Raw genomic sequence first — 25,343 nt, forward strand, 5'->3', positions numbered from 1 at the left:
ATCGTCAAAGTAAAATGCGTCCTCATAACAAAGTCGAGCATCTTGGAAGCAAACGTCATTTACGTGTAGAGAGACCTCCTCATGCACTTAAAAGTGATTCTAAGATCCTCCGTAGAAGTTTCTCTAGCTAAAATGTTTGCACCGAGATCGTAGAAATAAACTGCTGGGATTGAGAAAATGTCACAAGAAACAATGACTCAACTGAAAAACGATAGTTTTTATTGGTTTAATAAAGTAGACCTCGATTTAAGTGTAGTTGAAATAATACAGTTTACTAAAGATAAAGATGAACATTACACGTCAATTACTGCTGTTGTATACTTTTTTAAATATTATTGGGCAGCTTAACAATAATTTACTTTAGGAGGAGTAGGTCTAATATTATTTATGTAGGATTATATTTTATTTATTACGTGGATGTTTTATTTTATTATCTTTTTTTCTAAGCACCATAGTACAAATGTCAATAAATTGTTTATTATTATTGTTATTAAGAGTAAGCTTTTTACTTTTACGAAATAAAAATAGGAGCAACGAATTTGTTTTATTAAATGCATTTTTATTAAAACTTTAGCACCCGCCCTCCAGGGGGCGCTGTTGTTAACAGGAGCAGTGAAGATTGCAGACGAACTCTCCGAAAATAATACAACTATATGTAGTTCTGACAACTGTTTAATGAGAGAGCCATGGGCCCTGGCACTCTCGCTCATTTTCATAAATCAATTTTCATAAATTCATATTTATGAAAAGTTTAAGCTTGGACAATTAAAAAACAAATGTCATTATTATAAATTTTGTTCATTTTGCGATGTTGAAATGTGGGAGTTAGATGGCGGGATGTTGGTGAGAGCTAATAAATGGTCATCTCGGATTTATTTTTTGAAACCGGTACGTGATCTTTTGGACTTTTTTGAAACCGTTTACCATGAAGTACATTTGTGATACTATGCCAATAAAAGGGCGTAAAGAAGGCAATGCATCAGCTTCTAAGTAGTGGTAATTTTACTGCATCAAATATATTTACTGCATTAAAATTTAAAAAAAAATCAAAGAGAAAATTAATAAAAAGTTTGTAGATCAACGGTTAGTATAAAAATGTGGCAGTTAAATCTCAATCAATATTGGTAAAATGAACGTGTTTAATCAAAAGTGAAACTTATTCTATTTTTGATTTTAAATTAATTATAGGTAGTAGTAGTAAACTAAGAAAAAAATATCGACTTCGGTCTTTTTTAATTTATTTCTGTAGAAAATCAAAATGAACAAATACAAGGAACAACTGAACCTACTCGTTTGATTAATTTATTTTTTGTTAAGATATGTATTGTAGTATAAAGTCGACCATTTCGGTCGACGGTCGACGGTCGATGGTCGGTGATTAACTTTTTTAATTCGCGGACCACGATCGGTGGTGGGGAGAAGCAAGATGGAGGCGTCGCCGGCGGCCGCACCCTGAGACCCCCCGAAGAGACTCGGACGTCGACGGCCCCCAGCCATGGCGCACCAGCTGGCGCCCTCTGTCAACTGCTCCCTCGACGACATCGATCTCAACGCCCTCAAGGTACCTGCCGCCCCCGCCGGCCATTTCACAACACAATGCCACAATGTCGCACTCGACGATCTGTCAAAACAACCGAGCCCCTTTGTGCTCTTTCCCCGATGCGCCGCAGTCTCTCGACGGCTCCGAAGCCCCCCCCTGAACGCTCGCCACCTCTCGACGATTGCGCCCGATCGATTTGGACGTGCATGCACATTGTTGCCAAAATTCGGGTTCACCCAAAATGGACTGACTATATGTTGTGTTTTCTCTATTTATAATTTATAAATATTTATCCATCGTGTGCTACCTCTCGAGCAAGATCTTGACAACAAAAGACTTCATAGTCAATAAATAGTTTATGCAAATTTACAATCTATTTCATAGCGTCGTGTTTCTAAAACTATTATTTATTATACTATTATTGGAAAAACGTCTTGACAATAAAGTACACATCTTTATTCTTTCAATCACATTCAATTTTCTTTGCAAGAAATATAATTAGAGTTTAAGGATGTTATTTACTTCTGTTAGTTATTATTATTAATTAGTATTATACAATTAATAATTTAAAAAATCCAAACTATGTTCGTTGCAAAATCATATAATGAATAAAATTTATCTGCAATTGGTTGATTAAAGATTTAAAATGTGAATTTTCATAAAAAACAAAATTTAATGCCTAATGAAACAAAATAATAAAATGTTGAAATTGGTATTTGCTATAAATATGATAATGGCATTTAGAAGTACGTATATATATATATATTGAAGAAGCATTTTATGAAATTTATTCCTTACAGGCTGATGAACAGCTGCATGTTTGCATTAGGATTTTCGCCTCCGGTTTCAAAGCAGATATAGAAAAATTAGTGAAGGAAAAACAGTCATAAAAGTCACACTAGATAAAGAAACGTTTAACATTTAGCATGCTTATTTCGTTTTTATTCTTTTATACATCATTTTTAATGTTTTTCATTTCATTTCACATATTTCATTTGGTCTTGTACATGCTTAAATATTTTTGTGTTTTTAAATCTCTCTATATATATATAATATATATATATATATATATATATATATATATATATATATATATATATATATATATATATATATATATATATATAATATATATATATATATATATAATATATATATATATATATATAATATATATATATATATATATATATATATATAATATATATATATATATATATAATATATATATATATATAATATATATATATATATAATATATATATATATATATATATATATAATATATATATATATATATATATATAATATATATATAATATATATATATATATATATATATATATATATATATATTATTTAGCTAATATAGCTGATTGTGTATACATTAAACAAATCAAAATATGATATAAACATAAACAGAATATAAAAAAGACTAATATTATAATTTATTTCTTAACACGTTGACTGCCGATAGGATTTTCGTAAAATGTCCAATTAATAGTTTGTTGTTTTTAGGTTTAATTTAATATAATTTTTCGGAATACAATTATTTAATTTGTTTTGAGATATTATTGGGGTAAATTACAGTGTTTTTTATGTGTCGGTAAAATATGATAATTCGGCCAAGTTTAATAGTAATTTATACATAATGTGTGGCCGACAGTGCAAAGTAACAATCTAAAGTTAGGTATGTCGTGTCGGCCACCGGTGGTCGACACGGCCTGATTGGAATACCTTGGTGTCGGCCACCGGTGGCTGACACGGCAGTCAACGATAGTGTTTTTTTTATTCCATTGAGAAAATCCGCTACATTATTATTTTTGCGAATTGTCCTAGGAATATTATACAAATTCACACATCCTACAATATTCCCCTGGCCGTACTCGTTTTCTTATACCTAACTATCCTTAAATTATCTCCATTTCTAGTATTAAATCAATGTGCACCTTTATTTATTATTAAACTACTCTGATAACATATTATTTTCTATATAAATACTAAAATTATATTGAGTTATTTTTTACATTCCTCATATCACTGGATTAAAAAAGTAAACTAAAAAAATAATGGTTAAAGGAATTTTTTTCTTTGCGGCTAATTTTTGTGCAAAATTAACCTTTTCAGAAGTCATAAAAAAATCGCCAGTACGCATTGGGCACCTAAAGGTATCATGAACCTTTGAGTCTTGTAATATGTTTTTTTTTTGTATAATTTAAGGTTGAAAAACACTTTAATTTATTGAAATAATATTTCAATAACTTATGGCATAAATAGGTTCTCCCCCACATATTAGCAAATTTCGAAATGGCGTGCAAACTATCAGCTACGGTGAAAGGGTTAATGGTTATTGAAAGAAAAATTTTTACTTTGCGGCTAATTTTATTAGGCAAAATTAGTGGTTTTTAAAGGGGAAATCCTAAAAATTTTCGGTGTGTAGCTATTTTTATTTGTTGCTATTTTTAGTATTTCAGTTAATAGTTTGAAACACATTTTATATGGTAAAAATCATCTAATGGAATTGATAAGATATCAATATTGATCAAATCGCTATTGACTGGTTAAGAACCTCGTATACTTTTAATTACTTGCAACCCAGTAAATAAAACTAAGAACTGAATGTGGTCCATGATTGAAAAGATTGTCGACCCCTGTCTTAAACCATCGCTGACATTTTCGAACATCAAAACGTCCTTGATATATTTCGCGATGGTTTTTTTTTTGGCTATTGCTCAAAGGCGAGCGAATTTCGCACAAATTCACAATTCAAGTTTTTAAATTTTTCAACTAAAGCTAATTATTTGTGTTAAAATACACTTACAAAATTAAAAAAAAATAAATAATAAAAGCAACGTTATTTTGTATTACATCTAATATGTATTTTATTGTAATTGTATAATTATATAAAAAAAATATAGTGTAATAAAAAATCTTGTAATAGAATCCTTAGTTTCAATTGTATTGCAAAGAACGCGGGTGTAACTCGACACATACTGCTTTTCCGTACTCTGGTTTAATGTATTAAATTGTCCAATTGAGCGATTGATCGTCCATTATGTTAATATGCATACATTTTTGTCACACGCCTACACACTTGTTCTCGTGTATATTCATGTTAGTGCAATATAAAACCGACATGCTCTCAGATTAATGCGAATCATACTTTGGTATTTACACTATAAAAACGACTTATCATTATATCATTGCAGTTTTAACGTATTATCACATCGTGTTCTAATATTATCAAGTATATAATTGATCTAGATATGCGAATTGCTTTATCTTAAAGTAATAATTGGTAGTGATTGAGTTAATCTTTCTGGTTATTTATCTTAGCACGCATATTGTATGCCTACACACTTGTTCTCGTGTATTTTCATGTTAGTGCAATATAAAACTAACATGTTCTCAAATTAATGCAAATCATACTTTGTTATTTCCACTATAAAAACGACTTATCATTATGTTATTGCTGTTTTAATGTATTATCACATTGTGTTCTAATATTATCAAGGATACAATTTATCCAGATATGCAAATTGCTTTATCTTTAAGTAATAATTGATAGTGCTGAGTTAATCTTTTTGGTTAGCACGCATCTTGATGTGCTTAAAAAATCGTATTGAGGAGTGCTGATTTAATTATAATGGCCATTGTAATGACTAATTGACAATGACAATGATGCTGTCTGGAGTATTCTTTTCTTAAATTTATGACAGGCACTCCTGTAATTATTTTAATGCTTACAGTGTGTTCCCAAAGTTTAATTAAAAAAATATTGTAAATGAATATAGTTTTAAAATTAATACTAAGAATTGTATTAGACTTAGATAATGCAATCTAATTTCTCATGTAATATAATGAAAAAATATTCCCACCGTACAAAAAAATTTTAACTGATTAAAAATATATTTATATACAATATGACTAAACCTAATGAATTCTCTTTTTTAAAGTTAAACAAATATTTATACTATAGAGCAGGTGTCGTGAACATTTTGATTGAGTTAGCTGTATTATAATAAGGCCGCATTCAAGAAACTTATATTATTGCGGTTGCGCAGGAAAGCTTAGCTGAATATTATGTATATAGTTTTATAAGAATTAAGTAAAAAAATCATATATTATATAGTCCTTGACCGAAATGGCTAAAATGATAAATGGGTGGTGCCATAGATCTATAATCCTTGACGAAAATGTAATACAAAGGCTGTGCCACCGGACTGTAACTGTTGTGAATGATTGTTCGCACTACTTAAAGTGTTAATATTATGTAATAGTTTAGTGTTACTTAAATAGGCTGTATAGCGATGCTGACAATATTATAATTGTTGCTATACAAGGACCCCACTTCAAATATTTGTTTTATTTGTAATCTATTTATTTCACAAAAGGATGTGTGAAGTAGGTTCTGTGAGCAACTAAACGAAAATGCACTAAATGAAACAAATTAAAAAACATTCTATTTCTGCTCTCAATAGATGGATTATCATGTCACCTACTCAATATTATAATTGACGTTGAATAATGCCCATAATGAATTATTGTTTTTAATTAATTTTTACTTGTTTGAGTCTACTAAGGAAATAAAATACAATTTATAACTACTTGTTGATGTAGGATCTTTGTGTTTTTAATATTTATAAACATATAATGTTAAGTTACTTTTAACGTTATGATGCTAGTTTAAGTTTGATAACATATGTATTTATTAGCAAATTTGTCTATACGATGAGTGATAGGTGTATAACATTATATTAAATTATTTATCCAGTGCGAATGCTACATTTACAAAAAATAAATTTTGAACAAATATGACACAATTTATTCGCTTTGTCCATTAAATATATTGCATGAAATTATAAAAAATATCAAAAACAAATAGTAAAGTATATTTATAATGTTCGAAAGTGGCATGATTCCATGATCGTGTACAGAATAATACATACATACACATATAATTGAATATTTTTATTATTTTTGGTGTGCAAAATCAAACATAAACATAAATCTAATATTTAAAATTTAAATTGTGATATGAGCAATAGAACTTGACACTTCAGCACTGAACTTGTATGCTATTTTTTGATTTACATTTCATTTCAATCAACTTTGACCCTTGTATGTGTTTTTTTAAGATAAAGTTTCTCTCTCATTATCAACGTCTCCATTGTGTCTGCGCCTCTCAAATTATTTATAGAATAATTTTAATGCGCATTAATTACTTGAAATAATTGCTTTTATGTATTCATACAAAGGATTAGTCATTTTAATATAATACACGTACACTTTGTTTTGTATTGAGGCAGAAATGGACACAAACTTTTTTTATGTATATCTAAATTATCTTGTGAATCATTAACCAGTTTCCTCATAAGAATTAGTCATCTCGCTAAAGTGAAAAGTGAGCTATACACTAATCTGCCAAGAATTGATAGCATTGTTTGATAACAGATTATCAGTAATTGTACTGTTTTGTTAAGATAAATAAATGTTTATAAAATTTGTTCTTGAAAGGACATCAAAAAGATCCTTGAAATCCCATCTCCGAATCGTGACTCACCATCCGGTTATACGCTCTGCTGTGATTATTTATATAAATTTATGTATTTCACATTTATCAGTTTATTTTATGGTTTATCTCTTTGGAACATGTGTGACGAATCATGTTTAGTATTGATAAAAAAGGAACTTGTTTGATGTTCTATAAAAAAATATGGGGTCTTGATATATTGATTCAACACATCAGAGTTTATAAATTTGTTTTTTTATTTTACAGGATCCTGCTGGAATATTTGAGTTAATCGAGGTTGTCGGAAATGGCACTTATGGACAAGTGTATAAGGTTTGTTGTTGTTAATTTTGTTCCTTCAGGTTGGAATGATTGGTGTATCAATTAATGGAATACGATTGTCGGAATAGGGACGCCACACAAAGACCGGACAGTTGGCAGCTATTAAGGTTATGGACGTCACCGAAGAAGACGAAGAGGAGATAAAGCTAGAGATTAACGTATTGAAAAAGTATTCTAATCATCGCAATATTGCCACGTATTATGGTGCTTTTATCAAGAAAAGTCCGGCGGGAAAGGACGATCAGTTATGGCTCGTTATGGAGTATTGCGGTGCTGGTGAGTTACACACCTCTCCGATAGATACTTTTTTGAAAAGAGTTATACAATTATTAATTATGCTTTTATTTCTATTGTCTCGTAAAGGATCTGTCACGGATCTTGTGAAATCAACCAAAGGACAATCCCTCAAAGAGGAATGGATTGCATACATTTGCAGGGAGATTTTAAGGGGTCTCAGCTATTTGCATTCGAACAAAATCATCCACAGAGATATTAAAGGACAGAATGTCTTGCTCACAGATAACGCAGAAGTTAAACTCGGTAAGATTTTTAATTTCAATGTTTTTAAAAGAATCGGTATTTACGATCGTTTCTCAAACACTTTCAGTCGATTTTGGAGTGTCAGCCAAATTAGATAGAACAATTGGAAGACGTAACACTTTTATCGGAACTCCTTATTGGATGGCTCCGGAGGTTATAGCTTGCGACGAAAACGCCGATGCTACATACGACAACAGGAGCGATCTTTGGTCTTTGGGTATAACCGCTCTAGAAATGGCCGAGAGTCAACCTCCACTTTGTGATATGCATCCGATGAGAGCGCTCTTTCTCATTCCAAGGTATATATCGTATCAAGTTGATCTATTATATTATGACTGTAATGAAATTTATTTATTATGTCGAACAGAAATCCTCCGCCTCGTTTAAAATCAAAGAAATGGGCCAAAAAGTTTCATCAGTTCATCGAAACCGTTCTAGTGAAAGACTATCACCAAAGACCGTACACTGAGACTTTATTGAAGAACTCGTTCATAAGGGAGCAACCGACTGAACGGCAAGTGCGCATTCAGCTCAAGGATCACATCGACAGGTGCAAGAAGAGGAAGCAAGAGAGCTCCATTAGGGAGGACTTTAGGTGAGTTTCAAATTGTTATTATTTATTTTATTGTCTTTAATCATTTATCTCATTGTAGATATTCCGGCTCCGAGGGCGAAGAAGAAGAGTTAGCAGTCGCCGGTGAGCCATCTTCCATTATCCATCAAAATGCCCCGGGCGGTGATACGCTTCGCCGCAACTTCCAACAGATTCAAGAAGGGAGAGGAGCAGAGCAAGCCGCTGCCGTTGCTACCGCTAGTGCTGCTCCTCCGCTACCGGCTCCTAATCTTCCACCCAAGAATCACCGCAAACAGGAGAAGGAAGAAGTACCAGGTAAACATCTCTTCAATGAAAAATAACATGCTTTATACCACAAAGATAAAATAATTATTAGTTTCTCCCTATATACATATGTTTTAAGATATTTAGTATTTTTATTATTTGATTGATTATGATGCGTAAAACATATTTAACAGCTATAAAAAGTAGTTTAGTTATTTTTAGTCATATTTCAATTGTTTCAATATGTTTATTAATTTTCACCTACATTAACCCTTTCCGGTCCTATGTCGAATGTCATTCGACATCGACTTTATTCCAATGAGTCCTATGTCGAATGTCATTCGACATTTTTTTCTTCATCAGTTTATTGTCAAAATACAAGCAAACATATTTTTTTCTCACTTGTATTTAGTGTAACGGTATACTGGGATGAGGATTCAATGGTTTTTATGAGCATTTGAATGTATAACTTTCTACCTGAAGATACAAAAGGTTTGTTTTAGTGGCTAGATTGGTACGCGTCACTCACTCGGATCAGTTACGCTCGACCCATGCACGTGAAAACAGTTTGATAATTATTATTACCGATTACTTATTGTACTATTATTCTAATAATTTGAACCCCTCAAAAATGCCTAGAATTACAAAAAAAAAAACCGCGATAACAACGAGTTTGAAAGAAGTGACGAAGAATATATGAATGAAGTGAAGTGACAACTATTTGTTGAAAGTGAAAATGAAGACGTTTCTGGTGTAATAAAACAAACAAAACCGAAGGAGAAGATTATCTATAACTGATCCTGGACCATCTGTTCCCCCGAATGCTTGGAGTTCTAATTCTAATAAAGAAATAAATAGTCCTACAATACCACGAGTCTACAGAGTCTTGAACAGCAATGATAACGATTCCGATTTTCGATCAAGATTATTACTTCCTGTTTTTATAGTTAGGCGATAGGGAGCAAAGACTGGACAAAAAGGGTCATTTCTTATACCTCAACCCTCAAGGGAAGCATAAAGATTGCCTGGTATGCTCCAACAGAAAAATTCCTGGGAGTAGGAAAGAAACGCGATATATTTGTGTAACTTGTTAGAGAAAGCCCGGCCTTTGCATCGGTGAATGTTTTCACCGATATCATACTTTGGATGTGTATAAAATGTAATAATTAGAGCATTATCCTATACCTTCAAAAAAAAAAATTGTAAACATAAATATAGTTTTATTAAAAAAAAAACTAGATGTATTGTTTTACTTTGTAATTCTGTAAATCCTTTGTGGACCTGGTAGAAAATTTAATTTTTTTTGTGGACCGGAAAGGGTTAACCCTTTCCTAGTCATGCCTGAGTTAACTCGAAATTTATACTTTGTGAATTCTCATGTCAAAAATGAGCAAATTTCTCGAGAAAATTATACTTTTTTGTTGAAAATTAAATTTGTATGAATATTTTTAAATGTTTACAACGGCTGCATTTTTACGCCGCTGCATATGAAAGGGTGCGTCCGTGCCAGACGTTTGTGAGTCGTTTTTTAATTAGTACTGTGACCGGGAAGTAGTTAAGAATATTGTGTCCATAAAGTAATTTCATTATATTTTGAATGTTAAATAAAAAAAATCATATTAAATTTATCAGAAGAATATTAAAAAATCATCACTTTTATAATTTTCAAAATATTACAATTGTGTATTGCAGAGAATGTAAGCATTTTTTTGTTCTAAATAACAAGTGTAACTTAACTTAAACCCCTTTTACACACACTGGTTATATATATTCAATTGCCCAATTGAGCCATTTATCGTCTGTTGTGTTGTTAACGTGCATTTCTTTTAGTGACACGCCTACAAACAAGCTTTCATTATTTTAGTATTTCCACTATAAACACAACTTGTACTCATAATGTTATTATTGTTAGAGTATGTCGCATATCTGTTCAAATATAATAAAGAATACTATTTATCCACTTATAGAAATTGCTTCATATTTGTGCCATGATAATGATTAATGAATTTATCTGGTTTATCATATTAGATGTTTGCACTGTCTAGACCTGTCCGCAGCTGTTTTGCCCTATGAAACCCATAAACTTGCGCTTTGCGCTCGTAACCTTGCTTTTTTGATAGTGTTCCTCAACTTTTTATTTAATTTAATTATTGAACTTAGGACGTTTAAGGAAGTCATAAATATTTATCAGATAAGAATTAATGTCGAGTATCTTATTTCGTACATTTTAGAATATTATTATTATTAGATAACTCATAATATGTGTAATTTATTTATTGTAAATCTTCCGTTGTAACATGATAGACCAGTGATGAGAAACCTTATTTTGTGGCATACCACAAAATAAGGTTGCCAACATTATGAAGCTCTAAACAGGTGCAGCTAAAAAAAATCAAAATCTGGAAATTTTTGTTTATTTAAGGATTATTAATAATTATATTGAAATCAACATGTAATTTATCATATCTTTGTGACCAAAATCTTGTAAAATGTATTTATATTGTAAAGTAAATAATGATTGTAAAATATTTCTTTTTAGAACCAGGTCCACCTGCTCGCCCTGCAGTGCCACATAGATTAATCGTAGTACCTGATCCTCCACAGCCTAATCGTTACAGGTAAACATCATTGATTTTTTATTTTGTTTTGATGTGTTAACTCAACTTTATTTTTTTTAGACCATTACCCCCTACACCCCGATCGTCAGGATCATCAAATAGTTCCGGAAACGGACCGTCAAGTAATGGTGGCGGCGGTAGCGGAAGTCCCCTTAGTTCGAACGGATCTAGTAACGTTCCTCCCCCTCAGCCGCAAAGAAACTCACAGCATATATTCAAACCCATGGTTAGTAATCGCACTGTGTCATTTCGTGTTCCATTTGCTTTTATTTATTTTTATTTACATTTTGCTTGTAATGATTGATGGTTTCAATATTTTCTCCCCATGTGAAAATATATGAAATTATTAATGAAAATAAGTATAAATGTGTGATGATTTTGCTATTGTTTAAATATTAATCTGATATATATCCATATTTTTAGTACTAGAGCTAATGAGTATGTAAGTGTAAGGATCTTGGGTTGCCAGTGAGACGCATTTCAAGCCATTTTAAACTTCAAACAGACACTTTATTTAATCACAAAATTATTAGGTTTCGTATGAAGCGGCCAATTTATTTTATGGACTATATAAAACGCTATAATTTTATTAAAATATAAAATAATCGATTACATAAATGAATAAATCACTTATTTATAGAAATCTTAATTTTTAGAAATTCGCATTTCTAAGAAATAAATTTGATTGTCTAAAAATGATAAATATGGGGTATGAGGTAAAAATTCAAATCCCAATTCGCTTACTTTGCAACAGTAGTTAGTGAATTATCATATAGCAATATTGTTGCAAGTTTTAACCAACATCAGATGTTTTATTGTTAATTTTTTATGCATGGTTTAAATTTCCCTACAATATGTTTCCGCTGTAATAGTCTCGCTTCATACTCTAACATACTTCGAAACGTTGCTTTTTTACCCTTCCTATAGCATACAGTTCTTTTGAAAAGGTTGCCGGAGAAATATGCAAGTCTTCTGCGAATGTTCAAGCAGTTGTTTGTGTATTAGCTTCAACAGTGTTGCCCATTCTTTTTTAATAAACAGCTGATGGAGGTGTTCCATGAAAATGTTTGAACTAACGCCTTGTAGTTCTCTGACTAACAGTAACCTCATTAAATCTCAAATTGTTGTTTCTATTTTTTATTTTTGCCGACACATAATTAAACTTGTACAAAAAGTGATATGTAAGTCTTTTATCAACACCATAATGTACAGTAGCCTATAAAAGAAGAAAAGATGAGTCTGACTGCCAAAAAATTAAGAACAATACCGCTCGTTAAATAAATAAGAAATATTAGTATTTATTACGAATATCTTTGTCTGTTTTCTGTGTAAAAATCAGTCCTTCAATATGAAACAATTTAACACAATTAAATTTTACGTATAAAAGAAACACTAGTAAAAAACGCCATTATAGATAAGGTTTATGGAGCGCATTATCAAGGGCACAGACCCTCGGCGACGCGCCATCTGGGGGTTGTTGTCTGTGGGGTGTGTTCTAGTGTTGCCATCCTTAAGAATTAGCCTTAACCCTTAAACGTGAGCCTGACATGTTGAATTCGAAAGTTTGGCGTCAGGCCATCTGCGGTGGAGTCTTCAATAGAAATAAAAGCTTGTAGAATACGCTGTCTGCTCTGATTGACAACTCAAGATCCACTGTCCGGCGTAGCTCAAAACTGTTGATATCCTAGCGCCTGGCGAAGGGAAGGGGTTCTCGGAAGCACTTAAAAACGCATGATAAATAAACGATTTTACATATTTCTTAGTAACGCTGTAATGCTATTTCGAAACGATTTCAAGTGCTTCTGAGAAATGTCTGATAGCAGTTTAAAATTTAGTTCAAAGAAAATTAATTTTCTTGTCGTTTGGCGAATTGTCGCCACAAGCATTTTATGAGTTTTCTTTCATTGCTTTATATTATTTTTTTCATATGACGCTGCACTATCTCTGTCATGCTGGCTTTTTCATGTTGACACGTTTGTAAAATAATAATTTAATTCGGAATACACTTGAAAAATTCAGCTTCCGGCTAGGAGACCTGAGGTAAGCTCTTTCACATTCATCAATAATAATAACTTACATTTCTCTCAAATTGTTGAATACGAGGTTGTTTCGGTATCGTGTATTTATTGATCGGTTGATATTTTAGGATTTGGATATGCTGGCCGCTCAACTGAACGAATTGGGAGTCGTGTCAGGTCCCGAAGCTCCTCCGAGGGGCGTCGCTAGGAGCAGCGGTGGCACTAGGCTAACTGCTCCTCCTCCTACCACAGGACCGCCGCCTCTTCCGCCTCAATCGCATCATTCCCAACAGGCGACCAACGGACATGGACATACACAAGGTTTGTAAATTAGACGTGAAAATTATTCAGAGATTATAGACCAAAAAATATTGATTGTATATGACAAAAAATGCAGTATCATAGGATATCAAATGACAAAAGTGTTGGAAGGTAAAATTGTCATGGACGGTTATCCAAAATACGGGCGGATGAAAATAATTTAATAAAGATCATTATCATTTGAGGAATACGATATATATAGGAACAAAACTAGTTACTTAACCCTTTGAGCGGTATCGCCGTACATGTACGGTAGTCCAGCTTTCACTGTTTTGGGGTACCCCAGACAGTCATATCTACTTATATAATTGAAGAAATAATAAATAAAAAAGATTATACAGTGAAATCTCAGTATAGCGAAGCTTACGGGACTGAAGAAAAAAATTCGTTATATTGAATGCAAGGAAGATGATATATTTTTATTTTATTTTTAATTACCATATTACTACAGCATCGAAATAATTTCTTACAAGATTGACAGATCGTTTTTTGTCCATTTTTAAGGATACTGTAATGAACACAATAAAATTTGTTAAAAAAATGTTTTATATAAAAAGTTTGAGGGTCAGCGAAACACATTGAATGTCGCTTGTGAGCAGATCTGGCACACGCCAAGTAAAGGCCGAACTGAATTCGGAGAAATATTGTGTCAAGTTGTAACGTCATTCTTAAATTCGGATCAAAATATTTCGTTATACTGAGATCAGTCTACGTTACAATGAAAATATTTTGTGTGAAAGTTTTTCGGGGACAAATTGAAGATTCGTTATACTGGGAATTACATTATTTCGGTATTCGTTACAAAGAGATTTCACTGTATATATAATAAAAAAAAATTTAATTTGATTTAACGTAAATGATTTTTATAGTAAATAATACCAATAAATTAAAGAGATAAATGAACATAACAAAATATTTTGTGTTAATTTTATAAAAAATATTGCGAGCCTCTGAATTTATTTAAAAAAAAATCCATAAAAGCCGAATAATATATAAAAAACTAAATTGAATAATAAATTATTAAAACATACTAATATAAAAAAGTAGTAAATTAAATCAAAGTAATAAAACGTTGAGAATTATAGATTTTTTTATAATTTACTATAAATGTAATATAAAATAATAATAAATAAATAACAATAAAAGTAATTATGGAAAAATACATAAAATAAATTCACTCTCAGATGTATACTAACAAATTAACAAATGTGTATAAATTAACTCACTACTCAAAGTGTTGAAGTTGATTGGACATAAAAACCCTTTATATTGTGCAATAATAATAAGATTTATTTTATAAAACTATGTCTATTTTCCAATAATAGATATATTACCGAAACATTCAGTACCTCCACCAATGGAAAGAAATATCCTGGATCCTCCAGAAGATTCTGATAGCGATTCTGAGCCGGAAGAAAACAACGGTCGCACACGTAACGATGGAACTCTATTGGCAAGCGATCCACCCAAGCCGCTGTAAGTCATAAAATTACTTAAATCATCATCGTTCATAATAAAATGTATTCAATACTAACTTACATCTCACACATCCTAATTATTTATCCTGATCGTTTTATTTTTATTGTTTACCATCATTATTTTGTGTTTCGCTTGTTCATTTTTGTTGCTTCCATCAGTCCTGAGTTTTGTTACAGACCAGGGTTGGGATCGTTGGCCGAAGACACGCCCGGTGGGTCCGGGGTCACGATGAGCAGCACGAGCAGCGGTACCGGCGGCGCTCCGAATCGCCCGTTGCCTCCGACTCCGGACGACGACGACTCTCACGGAACCCACGGCGATAGGACGCTCGTCATGAAGCGGGTAAGAAAATGGTCAATTGCTGCATGTTGACATACCGACTAATATTTTAGCAGATCATTATTATCAATGTCGAGTAGTTTGTCAGTTCGAAAAGTTAATAAGTCACACATATAATACTAATCGGTAAAGATCAAAGTTAATCCTCGCGAAAGCTAACAATGTTTTAATTGGAACAGTAAAATACGTTACATGCCGGGTTGTAATATGAATATTTGTCTTTCAAGAAACTATGAAAATGTTCCAATTTCAGCGCAAAATTAATATCATTTAATAAACATATCGTAGAGTGATGCTGTATATAATACAAGAGCTTCTATAGTGTATATTAAATTAATTATTAAAAAAATGCTTGTATGTAAAGCGCAAATAACGCATTAATATCGACGAATTTATATTACAACTCAGTATGACTGCCGAGTTCTTTCATTACTTAAAGTTACATTCATACCCACACGTTTGACCCCTGATCATCGTTTATTGCTCTTATTGTAATCATGCAAAAGTGATTGGCATGAGTTGAATGAGAAATGACTCAATATTATAATGAAGTCTTTATTGCAAGTATATTCCTATAGTTTTATAGATAATTTCAGTTCTTTATTCCAAATTTTTGTTTATTTATGTTTTATAAGATTTAATTTTTACATGTGAAAAAATTGTAAAATTTCTCGATTATGTGTATTGTGTGCAGAGATGGATAACTATGATATATATTGTGATTTTATGATAGGAGAATGTATTTTTCTCGTACAATTTAATCACGGTTACCCTTTGCTGCTGTGTCGTAGTGGATAAAATTACTAATATGTATAAAAAAAATTGGATAGTCTCGTCCGAATTACGATTGAGAAATTTTACAGTGAACTTATGCACAATGCATGTGCGCTTGTCTATATGTTTATTTATGTTTTATTTTTATTTCATTTTTTTTACGATCCACAATCTGTTATTACTTCACTTGGCACTACGGTTCTTCACTTGCACGATACGAAAAAAATAAAGAAACAAGAGGGCGGCGAAAATAGACGTTCCGAAATCGAAGAGGCCAACCTTCTCAAGGACTGGGACTTTGCTAAGTTTTTCCCGACCAAGTTTTCCGAAGACGGCGCAAATAAAAACAGCAAAAACGATCAAAACCTAATATTGAACAATAAGCGACAGTCGAGGAGCGACTTAGAAGAAATAAAGAACAAATTCAAGATTAATGCGAATCAATCGCCAGCGGCGAAAGCGGCCGGCAAGTCCGATATCAAATCGGATAAATTGTCCGTTTTTAATATTCACAGAAGACAGGAATCGGACTCGAGGATAAATAATCCGTTCTTCAGAGGATTCAGACGTGAAAACTCTGACTTATTCCCACTGTCGAGCACGCGACACTCTGCTATATATATACCAAAGAACGAGGGTGTGCCCATTCAGGCGAATCCGCTACGATCGAGTGGCATTTTTAATAATAACCGCCGTCCGGTGAAAGGCGAGCCCATATTGACGGAATTTGTTAAAATGAACGAAGGACTGAAGATGTCGAGACAGGGCGAGGTGAAGAAGGCACAGAAGAAGGACAAGAACACTGCGAACAAAGAGAGCAGTCCTGAAAATGCACTCTTGAAAATAGGAAATTTGGACAATAGTGCCACTGAACAAGTCAAGGGCGATCTGGCCACGGCTAGCATATCGAACAGTATAGTTTACTCCGACGAGATGAACGCTAGCGTGCCATCCGACAGAGAGAAAGAGGGCCTCAGGACGCCGAGCGAGTTCATCGCCGAGTACTTGAGGAGGCCCCGAAGGGAGAAGACTGAGTCGGACATAGTGTATCGCAACTCTATGCTAGCGACGCGCGAACACCTTTTGCAGGTAACCAATCGGCAAGGAAACCTCATCAAATCTTTATAACATGATTGCTTACCGCTTATCACTTATTATTAATTTTATACTTCTAGTAATATTAATATAACAAAATCATCTGGGAATGTTTTTTTTTTTGTATCGCTTTTTTGCTTTGCTGACAAAAAGACTTAGACGAATCACACTTTGTAGAAGCTGTAGATTAATTCGCATTGATAAATTGTGATATACAATGTTGTATTGTTTAATTGTAAGATCTGTTTTAGTATTGTTCCTAAATTTATTCACAATATTTTTTTAATTCAATCGAATATAAAATTTAACGATATGACATTGTATAAACGTAATTTTAAAATATCAAAGAAATATTATTGAATTGTTATTATTTTTTTGTGGAAAAGGTTAGATGCGTAGAAGCATGACGATTATTTATGATAATTAATTTTCTCCCACTTAATTATGTAGCAAGTTTAATATTAATATTCTATAGATCATATTATGCATGTGTTTGATTTTAATTGAGCTATAAATCGTTCATTTTGCGTCGAGACCTGGACTTGTTATACAATAACCATTGACTAACATTATTCTCATAATACATACAAATTACGCGGTGTCGGGTCATACACAATAACATCTGTCATTTCTCACATCGCTGCGGATGAGAAACATTCCTCCGGATGAGTTTACTTTCGAAAAAACGGCGGAAAATGCCTATCTCGATGATGCTGAAAATAAAACGCAAACATTGAAAGATTATAAATTAGGCTATGAGAGCCGTGCATGAAGTGGGAATTTTGGCATGATGTTTGCGACATTTTTTTTTGAGCATGCGTGGCATGGAATGAGCTTGGAGAGATCACACGACGAGGATGTCGCAATGTCAGCCGTTTCGGATTCGTACGCTAAAATCACTATAAATAAACGAACAATCACAGTGCGTGCTTTTGATCTTTTGTGTGTAACCTGACTAACAGTGTGTGCTTTATAAAAAAGAATCACTTCACATTTCAGCCATCAGACACTATATCGACAATATTTTATTTTTATTGTATTTTTTTTATATTTATAATTTAGTTTATAGTATAGTTTTTTTTTGTTGTTTTTTTAAATGAGGAATATATTCTGATTTAACCCTTTATTACATGATTCATATTTTTTATTACTCATTATTCACAGTCACATTAATATGATTTCTAAAAAAATATACGTTAGAGAAATACTATTCAAATTTATTACTATCGATAGTTTTTACACCATGCTATGAAGGGTTAAATTGTTTTTTTTTTAATGATATAAAATATTAACTTAATACCACCAATTTGCATGTGTTTATCTTGACATCTAATCGTTCTATATCTTTACTACTATTGTTGTGTTGTTGCGCAGGGCGGTAGAAGCGGCGAAGGCTCTCGTACGAGTTCAGTACTCCCCGATTTGCTAAGTCAAGCCGGACGACCAGCTACGCCTCCTCCTCGACACGAAAAACCCGCCACCGAAGAGGTTTGTATGGTTCAATTATTCAATACTATTAATATGAGTTTCAATATGGGTTTTAAGTATAATTACGATAAGTTGTCGATTGAAAGGCTTATACGTTACAATTTAGAGGAATTGTGTTGGTAAATATTTTTGTGATATTTTGATTAAGGCCTGGAAAAGTTAGGATTTTAATGCTGAAATATGTCTGCATGGTTCAAGTACAGTTATTTGCTATATTTTTTTTTATATAAAGAAGGAATATACAATTGTTTGCTATTTGAAAAATAATACTATGAGCCAGTCTTTAAATTGACTGCTAGAAAGAAGTGTATAAGTCTGGAGTATGGAGAGTATCAAACAAGTGTAATATTTTGATTAATTAGTCACAGTTGTACTTGAATCATAATTTTTATAATACACAAATCATGTCCATTGTTGGTTAATGCATATACATATTTAATGTTGCCCATTTTATTGTGTAAGTTAACACAAAGGATTGTGAGTCGTGCCAATTTAATATATCATCCTAACATGACATTTTAATATACAGTGGTGTGACAAAATAATTGGACCACTCCAACATTTCACATATTTTACAAGCAACTAATGTAGGAAATAAATGCTGTGCGTTATTAAGCGATAATTTTTAATACAAAAATAATGAATATATGTACACTCAAAAGGTTGGGGATAAAATACAGGTACATGTTAAACAAAGGAGACTGTATTTTTTAGTGTGGAGCAGTTTGTGGTTCTGTCAAAAATAATTGTTTTATTTTCTAATCTCTTTCTAAACTATCACTTACATCATAATTGCTATTAAATGCTAATTTATGGATTAATTCGATAGTATCTAATAATAATTTTTATTTATTTTTTGTATAAAACTGATTTTTATAAAATAGCCCAAAGAAAAAATATTTCAAAAAATGTGCAAAAATAAATTTAGTGTGTAGAAGCTACAAATATGAAAAAGATTGTCTGGTCCAATTATTTTGTCACACCACTGTATATCTTGACATTTCACACTCCTTTATGTCGACGTATGTACGTGGGATTGTGGGTATATTGTACGTTCCTTATTTCACATTTTGCGTCTTTCTATCTGGCACTCCGCTTCCCTGCCAATAAATCCATGAGCGGCCAAGCCAACCCAGGATACCGACTTGTCGTATTATGCCCGATTAGACCATGTAAGTATGACCCAAAAAAAATATGCAAATGAACATATAGTCTTGGTTGGTGTTAGATCTCTGATGTTCGTGGTCTTGTTTCTGTCTAGGGACGAACGACTTTTGGACGACTGAGTCATATTTGTGTTCGTCCAGGAGTTGCGATTCCTCTTAGCTTATAACTGCTTTTTATATTAATTTTGCATATTATTATTTATTTTTACTTTACGTTCACATATGCGCTTTGTAGATATGTTATACACATTACAGTTAATCACCATTGTTTTTGAAGTCGGAGGAAGAGGTCATTGGAGATTCATTCATTGCTCGATTTCGCGCATGAAGTCTCGAATGTTGTAAACATTTTTATTTTGAACATTACAGAGAAATTGTAGTAATATTTTCTTGAAATTAGCATGTTAATCATTTTAATTTAATTTTTTATACAGTAAGTTTTGTTTCAAACATATGTTATTAATGTTAAGATATTTATTTTTATTAAAGTGTAGTTTTAATATCATTAACAAAAGGTTATTGAAGATTATATTAGAGGGTTATAAAAGCAAGATAGGGTGGAAAAACCGAAAAATATTGTTTATTATTTAAATTCCTAATCTGTTCAATATAAAAGTGGTAGAGTAAGTAGTTTTTATATCTATGTATTAATTAAAATTCCCAGTTATATTATATAGAAGTTAAAAACAATACATAACTTAAACGCAATTACAGCATTCCAATTAAAAAAAATCATTAACAAATTTAAAGTATTGTTGCAAATTATTTTTTTAACTATGTATGTTTTAAAATAGATTTTATGTATTTAATAAAATAATAAAATATTAGTAAAACGCTGTTTTGCTTTTATAACCCTCATATAAACGGGAAAGTCCAGGTTATAAAGTGTTTTTCTTATTAAAAATAAATAACTAAAAATACAAATTCAATAACATTGGGCTTCTTATCTATTTTTTACTCTCGGTTAAGAACTGGTAATTCGTTCTTGATGTTTCTCTTTCTATATAATATTACCACATTATTTTTTTTTAATAATTTTACTGTTTCAAATTATTAATTCATTGCAAATGATGCACATTTATGATTAAAAGTTTGTTGAAATATACTATGTGCACATCTCTTCTCGCCGTTTAATTTTAGAACAACTAGATTAAAGTGTTTTTTCTTCTCAACAGAATCGGGCATCCAGAAACTCTCCGCGTCCCACTCCTCCGTCTTCGGCCGGTTCCACGCCTTCCAAATCATTCCTCGCCCCCTTGCCGGGATTATCTCCGCAAAACCTCTCACAAAACCAATTTCATCCGTTGCAACAGAAGCAGCGTAGCTTCTTAACGTTCGGCTTTGGCGCCGGAGGCGCTGGATCGGGCGGTCAGTCCAGAAGGGAGAGCCACGTCAACGTGAACGTCACTCCAACCAGTCACGACATTGGCTCGGATACGCCCGAAATACGAAAATACAAAAAGAGATTCAATTCCGAAATATTGTGTGCTGCTCTCTGGGGTCAGTGTGTGATATCATATTGATTAATTAATAATTAATGTTTATATGTAATTTTGCATTGTTTATTAACACAGGTGTAAACTTGCTGATCGGTACTGAGAACGGTTTGATGCTGCTCGATAGATCTGGTCAAGGAAAAGTATACCATTTGATATACAGGAGACGCTTCCAGCAAATGGAAGTGCTCGAAGGTCAGAATATCTTAGTCACAGTATCCGGTAAGAAGAATCGCGTCAGGGTCTATTATCTGAGTTGGTTGAGATCTAAGATTTTACGCACCGACGGAAATAATGACGTAAGATTTGTTATAAAGTGATATATTAACGTAACATATTTATTTACGAACGATCTTTTCAGCAACAAGTCGAGAGACGTAACGGCTGGATCAACGTTGGCGATCTACAAGGTGCTGTTCATTTTAAGATTGTCAAATACGAGCGTATCAAATTTTTGGTGATCGCTCTAAAAGATAGTATTGAAATATACGCATGGGCACCGAAACCATATCATAAGTTTATGGCGTTCAAGAGTTTTGCTGAATTGAGTCATAGGTAATCCTGTTTATTTTTTAATTGACACATTTTAGATATGATTAATATTTTATTGTTTTAATCGCAGGCCTTTACTCGTTGATCTGGCAATTGAAGAAGGCACTCGCCTTAAAGTGATATATGGATCTGCAGACGGTTTCCACGCTGTCGACGTCGACTCTGCTTCGGCTTATAATATTTATTTACCAAAACACGTAAGAGTATATTATTTGCAGTTTATGTTTTAATATTTTTTATGGTTTTACATGTATTTTTTTCAATAGCCCGCTGGTGCTATTTCTCCGCATTGCATAGTCCCTCTTCCGAATTCGGCTGGAATGCAATTGTTGTTGTGCTATGATAATGAGGGAGTTTACGTAAACACTTACGGTCGGGGCAGTAAAAATATTGTCTTACAGGTTAGTATTCTTGTTTTATATAAAAATTTGCAAAAACAGTATAATATATAATATTCTGTTATTGTTATCACTGAAACGCTCGGGAGAAACACTAATGGAACTCCATAAAATATGTAGTATTACGGGGAATTGGTCCCGCTCATCCGGCTGTCAAAAGCTGGGTGCCCACCCATAGGGGTTGGACTCATAAGGCCCAAGTACTGGTGCAAGCAACGGATGCTAAAGTAGTTATACTCTGTTATCACTGAGACTCCTATATGTCTGGCAATGTTCAGATTATTGTGAAACTAGCTGTAGATTTAATTTGCTCTATTCATTTGTATCCAATCACAACGCTGCTGCAAATTGTTTGTTCTTCTATCATAGTAACGTGTCTAAAGAACCGGAGTATTCTTTTCAGATATTATAAATTTAATTTAATATATAATTTATGGTTGTCACGTTGAAAAATAATTGAGCGAAAAAACAATTATCCCTTCTCAGAAGTCAAAAATCCACGTCCAAAGCAATAAAATCGTGCTGTCGCAGTGGGAACGCTCATTACCAACACGATTTTATTGCTTTTGACGTGAATTTTTGACTTCTGAGAAGTGATAATTGTTTTTTCGCACTCCTATTGACCAAAATTCAGTTTGAATATACGTTGACCATTGCTTTCATATTAGAAGTTCATAGCAATATTGATAAGGATAGCTATCATATTTTTAAAACATAGTGTAATATCAAAGTGCAGACAAACTATGGAGCAATATGTGAGACTCGACGTCTGTCTATACTTGTTCTTTCGCTTATTTTCCCATGAGAGATGAGTCGACTTGGTTTATATTTTGGACTTGACCTAATAAAAGTTCTAAAATTAATTATAGTTTTAGAACTTTTATTAGGCTAGGTTTGGGTTTGAACAGCAAATGGACGTTTCAAAAGTGTTAAATTGATTTTCATAGACATTTTAAAGCAGCATATAATTTCACTAGCGCCTATCAGTTTAATTATTTACTGATGAAAATGTATTTGAATTTCACTAGTGAAAATATAACTGCACTGAAAAATACACATTCAATGTAACATTTGTACATCACATGTAAATAAATTATGATAAGTATGTAAATATTAAAACTATGAAAAAGTTACAATCGTATAATCTTACTAGCACCTACAAGATAAACTATATTTTCACTGGTAAAAATATATACATTGTATCTACTGGTGAAAATGTATTCCTATATGATTACACCAAAATGACATTTTAAAAAATATTTTTGGGATAGATTTTTTTATAAGGGATAAACCAAGAACATCTGGTTTAGGATCAGGGACGTCATTTCAGATTTTTTCAGGGAGGGGGGGCAAAAGTTGGCCAGTCAGTAGTCGTTTTTTTAATATTTCGATTTCATTAGATTTATAATATTTATTAAATGGCATGCATTTTTCTGGTCTAATTCAAGGGGAGGGGAGAGGGGGGAATATAATGAAAACTAAACAGAGCTAAACTAACTTGAAAGCTTATTTTTTTAAACAATTTTTTTTATTAAATTTTTATTAAACAATGTCATCGTAGAGCTTATTGTATTGGGAGTATCAGCAGTAGCCATGTGACAGCTTTTTTTATTTATCTTTCGTATATCTTGATATGCCATACATTATCCGTATTATTATTAATGATCTGATCAATTCTGCGAACTTGATTAATTAGGTTGTTTTCATACAATAGTGGTAGAGTAGCTCTATATTTACTGGAGGTTTTCCTGGTTTAAGTATAATGAATATTGAAAGTGTTTCTTTTAATGTTATTTGTATAATACTTCCCGATGTAACCTATTTATTTATTGATTGTAATTTCTTATTTTATTTTCAGTGGGGGGAGATGCCTACCTCAGTCGCTTATATAGGCACAGGACAAATCATGGGCTGGGGCAACAAAGCGATAGAGATCAGATCCATCGAAACGGGTCACCTCGACGGAGTATTCATGCACAAAAAAGCGCAGAGGCTCAAGTTCCTATGCGAGCGCAACGACAAAGTCTTCTTCACCTCGGCCAAAAGCGGATCGTCTTGTCAGATTTACTTCATGACGCTCAACAAACCGGGAATGGCGAATTGGTAGTCGGACGTACATATATATAATATATAGAGAAAAGATTTAGCGTTTGAACTCGAACACCCTATAGGAGCTGTGAAAAGTTTCGTCTCATTCTGATATAAAAGTTACATATTCACTATTTAACCCAAGTATAAATTGAGTGCCCATACCTTTTTTACAATGATTATATATATATATATATATATTAAATAATAAAAAGTATAAGCCGTATATACACATATTTATTAAGTGTATGTGTAAAGATAATAAAAGATTAGCAATTTAGATGTGTAGAATCTTTTTTACCTCACGTAGGGTGGTTGATTACACTAGTAGTTTGTGCATGTAGCATAATTTTAGCTTCGAGGTGACAGTGGAGAACGTGAAAATGATCTGCCGTATAAAGGATGAAAGGTGTGTTATGTAAATTATATTTCAATTTTATATATTGATTTTTGTATTATTTTATTTGTATATCTATAAGTTTCCGCTTTATTTTATTATATAATACATACATTTATATGAAACGTTTAATTGTTCGCTTATGACGACTGCTTGTGAGATTCCGTTCGATGATCTAATAGAAAATTTGGAACGGTCGGGGCAGGAACGAAACCGTTGACTTTTTAGTATTTTTTTTTAAATTAAATAAGTATGGACAGATAGGATTGTGTGTTGTTGAATTGGCTGTGTTTATTTTTTTCCTTGGAATGCGTGCGATTGTGCCACCGTAATCGAAAGCCC

At 32.4% G+C, this 25,343-nt stretch overlaps 1 protein-coding gene across 4 annotated transcripts; it reads left to right on the forward strand.

The window, feature by feature from the left end:
- Positions 1 to 1,401: 1,401 nt before the first annotated feature.
- msn (serine/threonine-protein kinase msn) lies at positions 1,402 to 25,051 on the forward strand. Of its 4 annotated transcripts, none has more exons than XM_088195882.1 (21): positions 1,402 to 1,561; positions 7,320 to 7,385; positions 7,463 to 7,670; positions 7,758 to 7,934; positions 8,002 to 8,233; positions 8,302 to 8,529; positions 8,588 to 8,823; positions 11,312 to 11,390; positions 11,451 to 11,616; positions 13,410 to 13,430; positions 13,537 to 13,729; positions 15,055 to 15,205; positions 15,385 to 15,550; positions 16,553 to 17,410; positions 18,791 to 18,904; positions 21,246 to 21,570; positions 21,645 to 21,865; positions 21,928 to 22,121; positions 22,189 to 22,315; positions 22,385 to 22,519; positions 24,375 to 24,884. In XM_088195882.1, the coding sequence occupies exons 1-21, from the start codon at positions 1,496 to 1,498 to the stop codon at positions 24,621 to 24,623; spliced, it is 4,212 nt and encodes a 1,403-aa protein (XP_088052008.1). In that variant the 5' UTR covers positions 1,402 to 1,495; the 3' UTR covers positions 24,624 to 24,884. The 4 variants fall into 4 exon arrangements, with proteins under 4 accessions (XP_088052008.1, XP_088052009.1, XP_088052010.1 ...); XM_088195883.1 differs by having other exon boundaries at positions 21,384 to 21,570; positions 24,375 to 24,804; XM_088195884.1 differs by lacking the exon at positions 16,553 to 17,410 and having other exon boundaries at positions 24,375 to 25,051.
- The last annotated feature ends 292 nt before the right edge of the window (positions 25,052 to 25,343 follow it).

The sequence above is a fragment of the Plectrocnemia conspersa genome, unplaced genomic scaffold, assembly GCF_051122295.1.
Source record: "Plectrocnemia conspersa isolate PC_06_02 unplaced genomic scaffold, ASM5112229v1 ptg000010l, whole genome shotgun sequence".
NCBI classification, from domain to species: Eukaryota; Metazoa; Arthropoda; class Insecta; order Trichoptera; family Polycentropodidae; genus Plectrocnemia; species Plectrocnemia conspersa.

Coding starts and splice junctions, on each gene's coding strand:
- msn (XM_088195882.1), top strand. CDS start 1,496: ATGGCGCACCAGCTGGCGCCCTCTGTCAACTGCTCCCTCGACGACATC. Junction 1,562..7,319: donor TCGATCTCAACGCCCTCAAG/GTACCTGCCGCC, acceptor TTTATTTTACAG/GATCCTGCTGGAATATTTGA. Junction 7,386..7,462: donor CTTATGGACAAGTGTATAAG/GTTTGTTGTTGT, acceptor TTGTCGGAATAG/GGACGCCACACAAAGACCGG.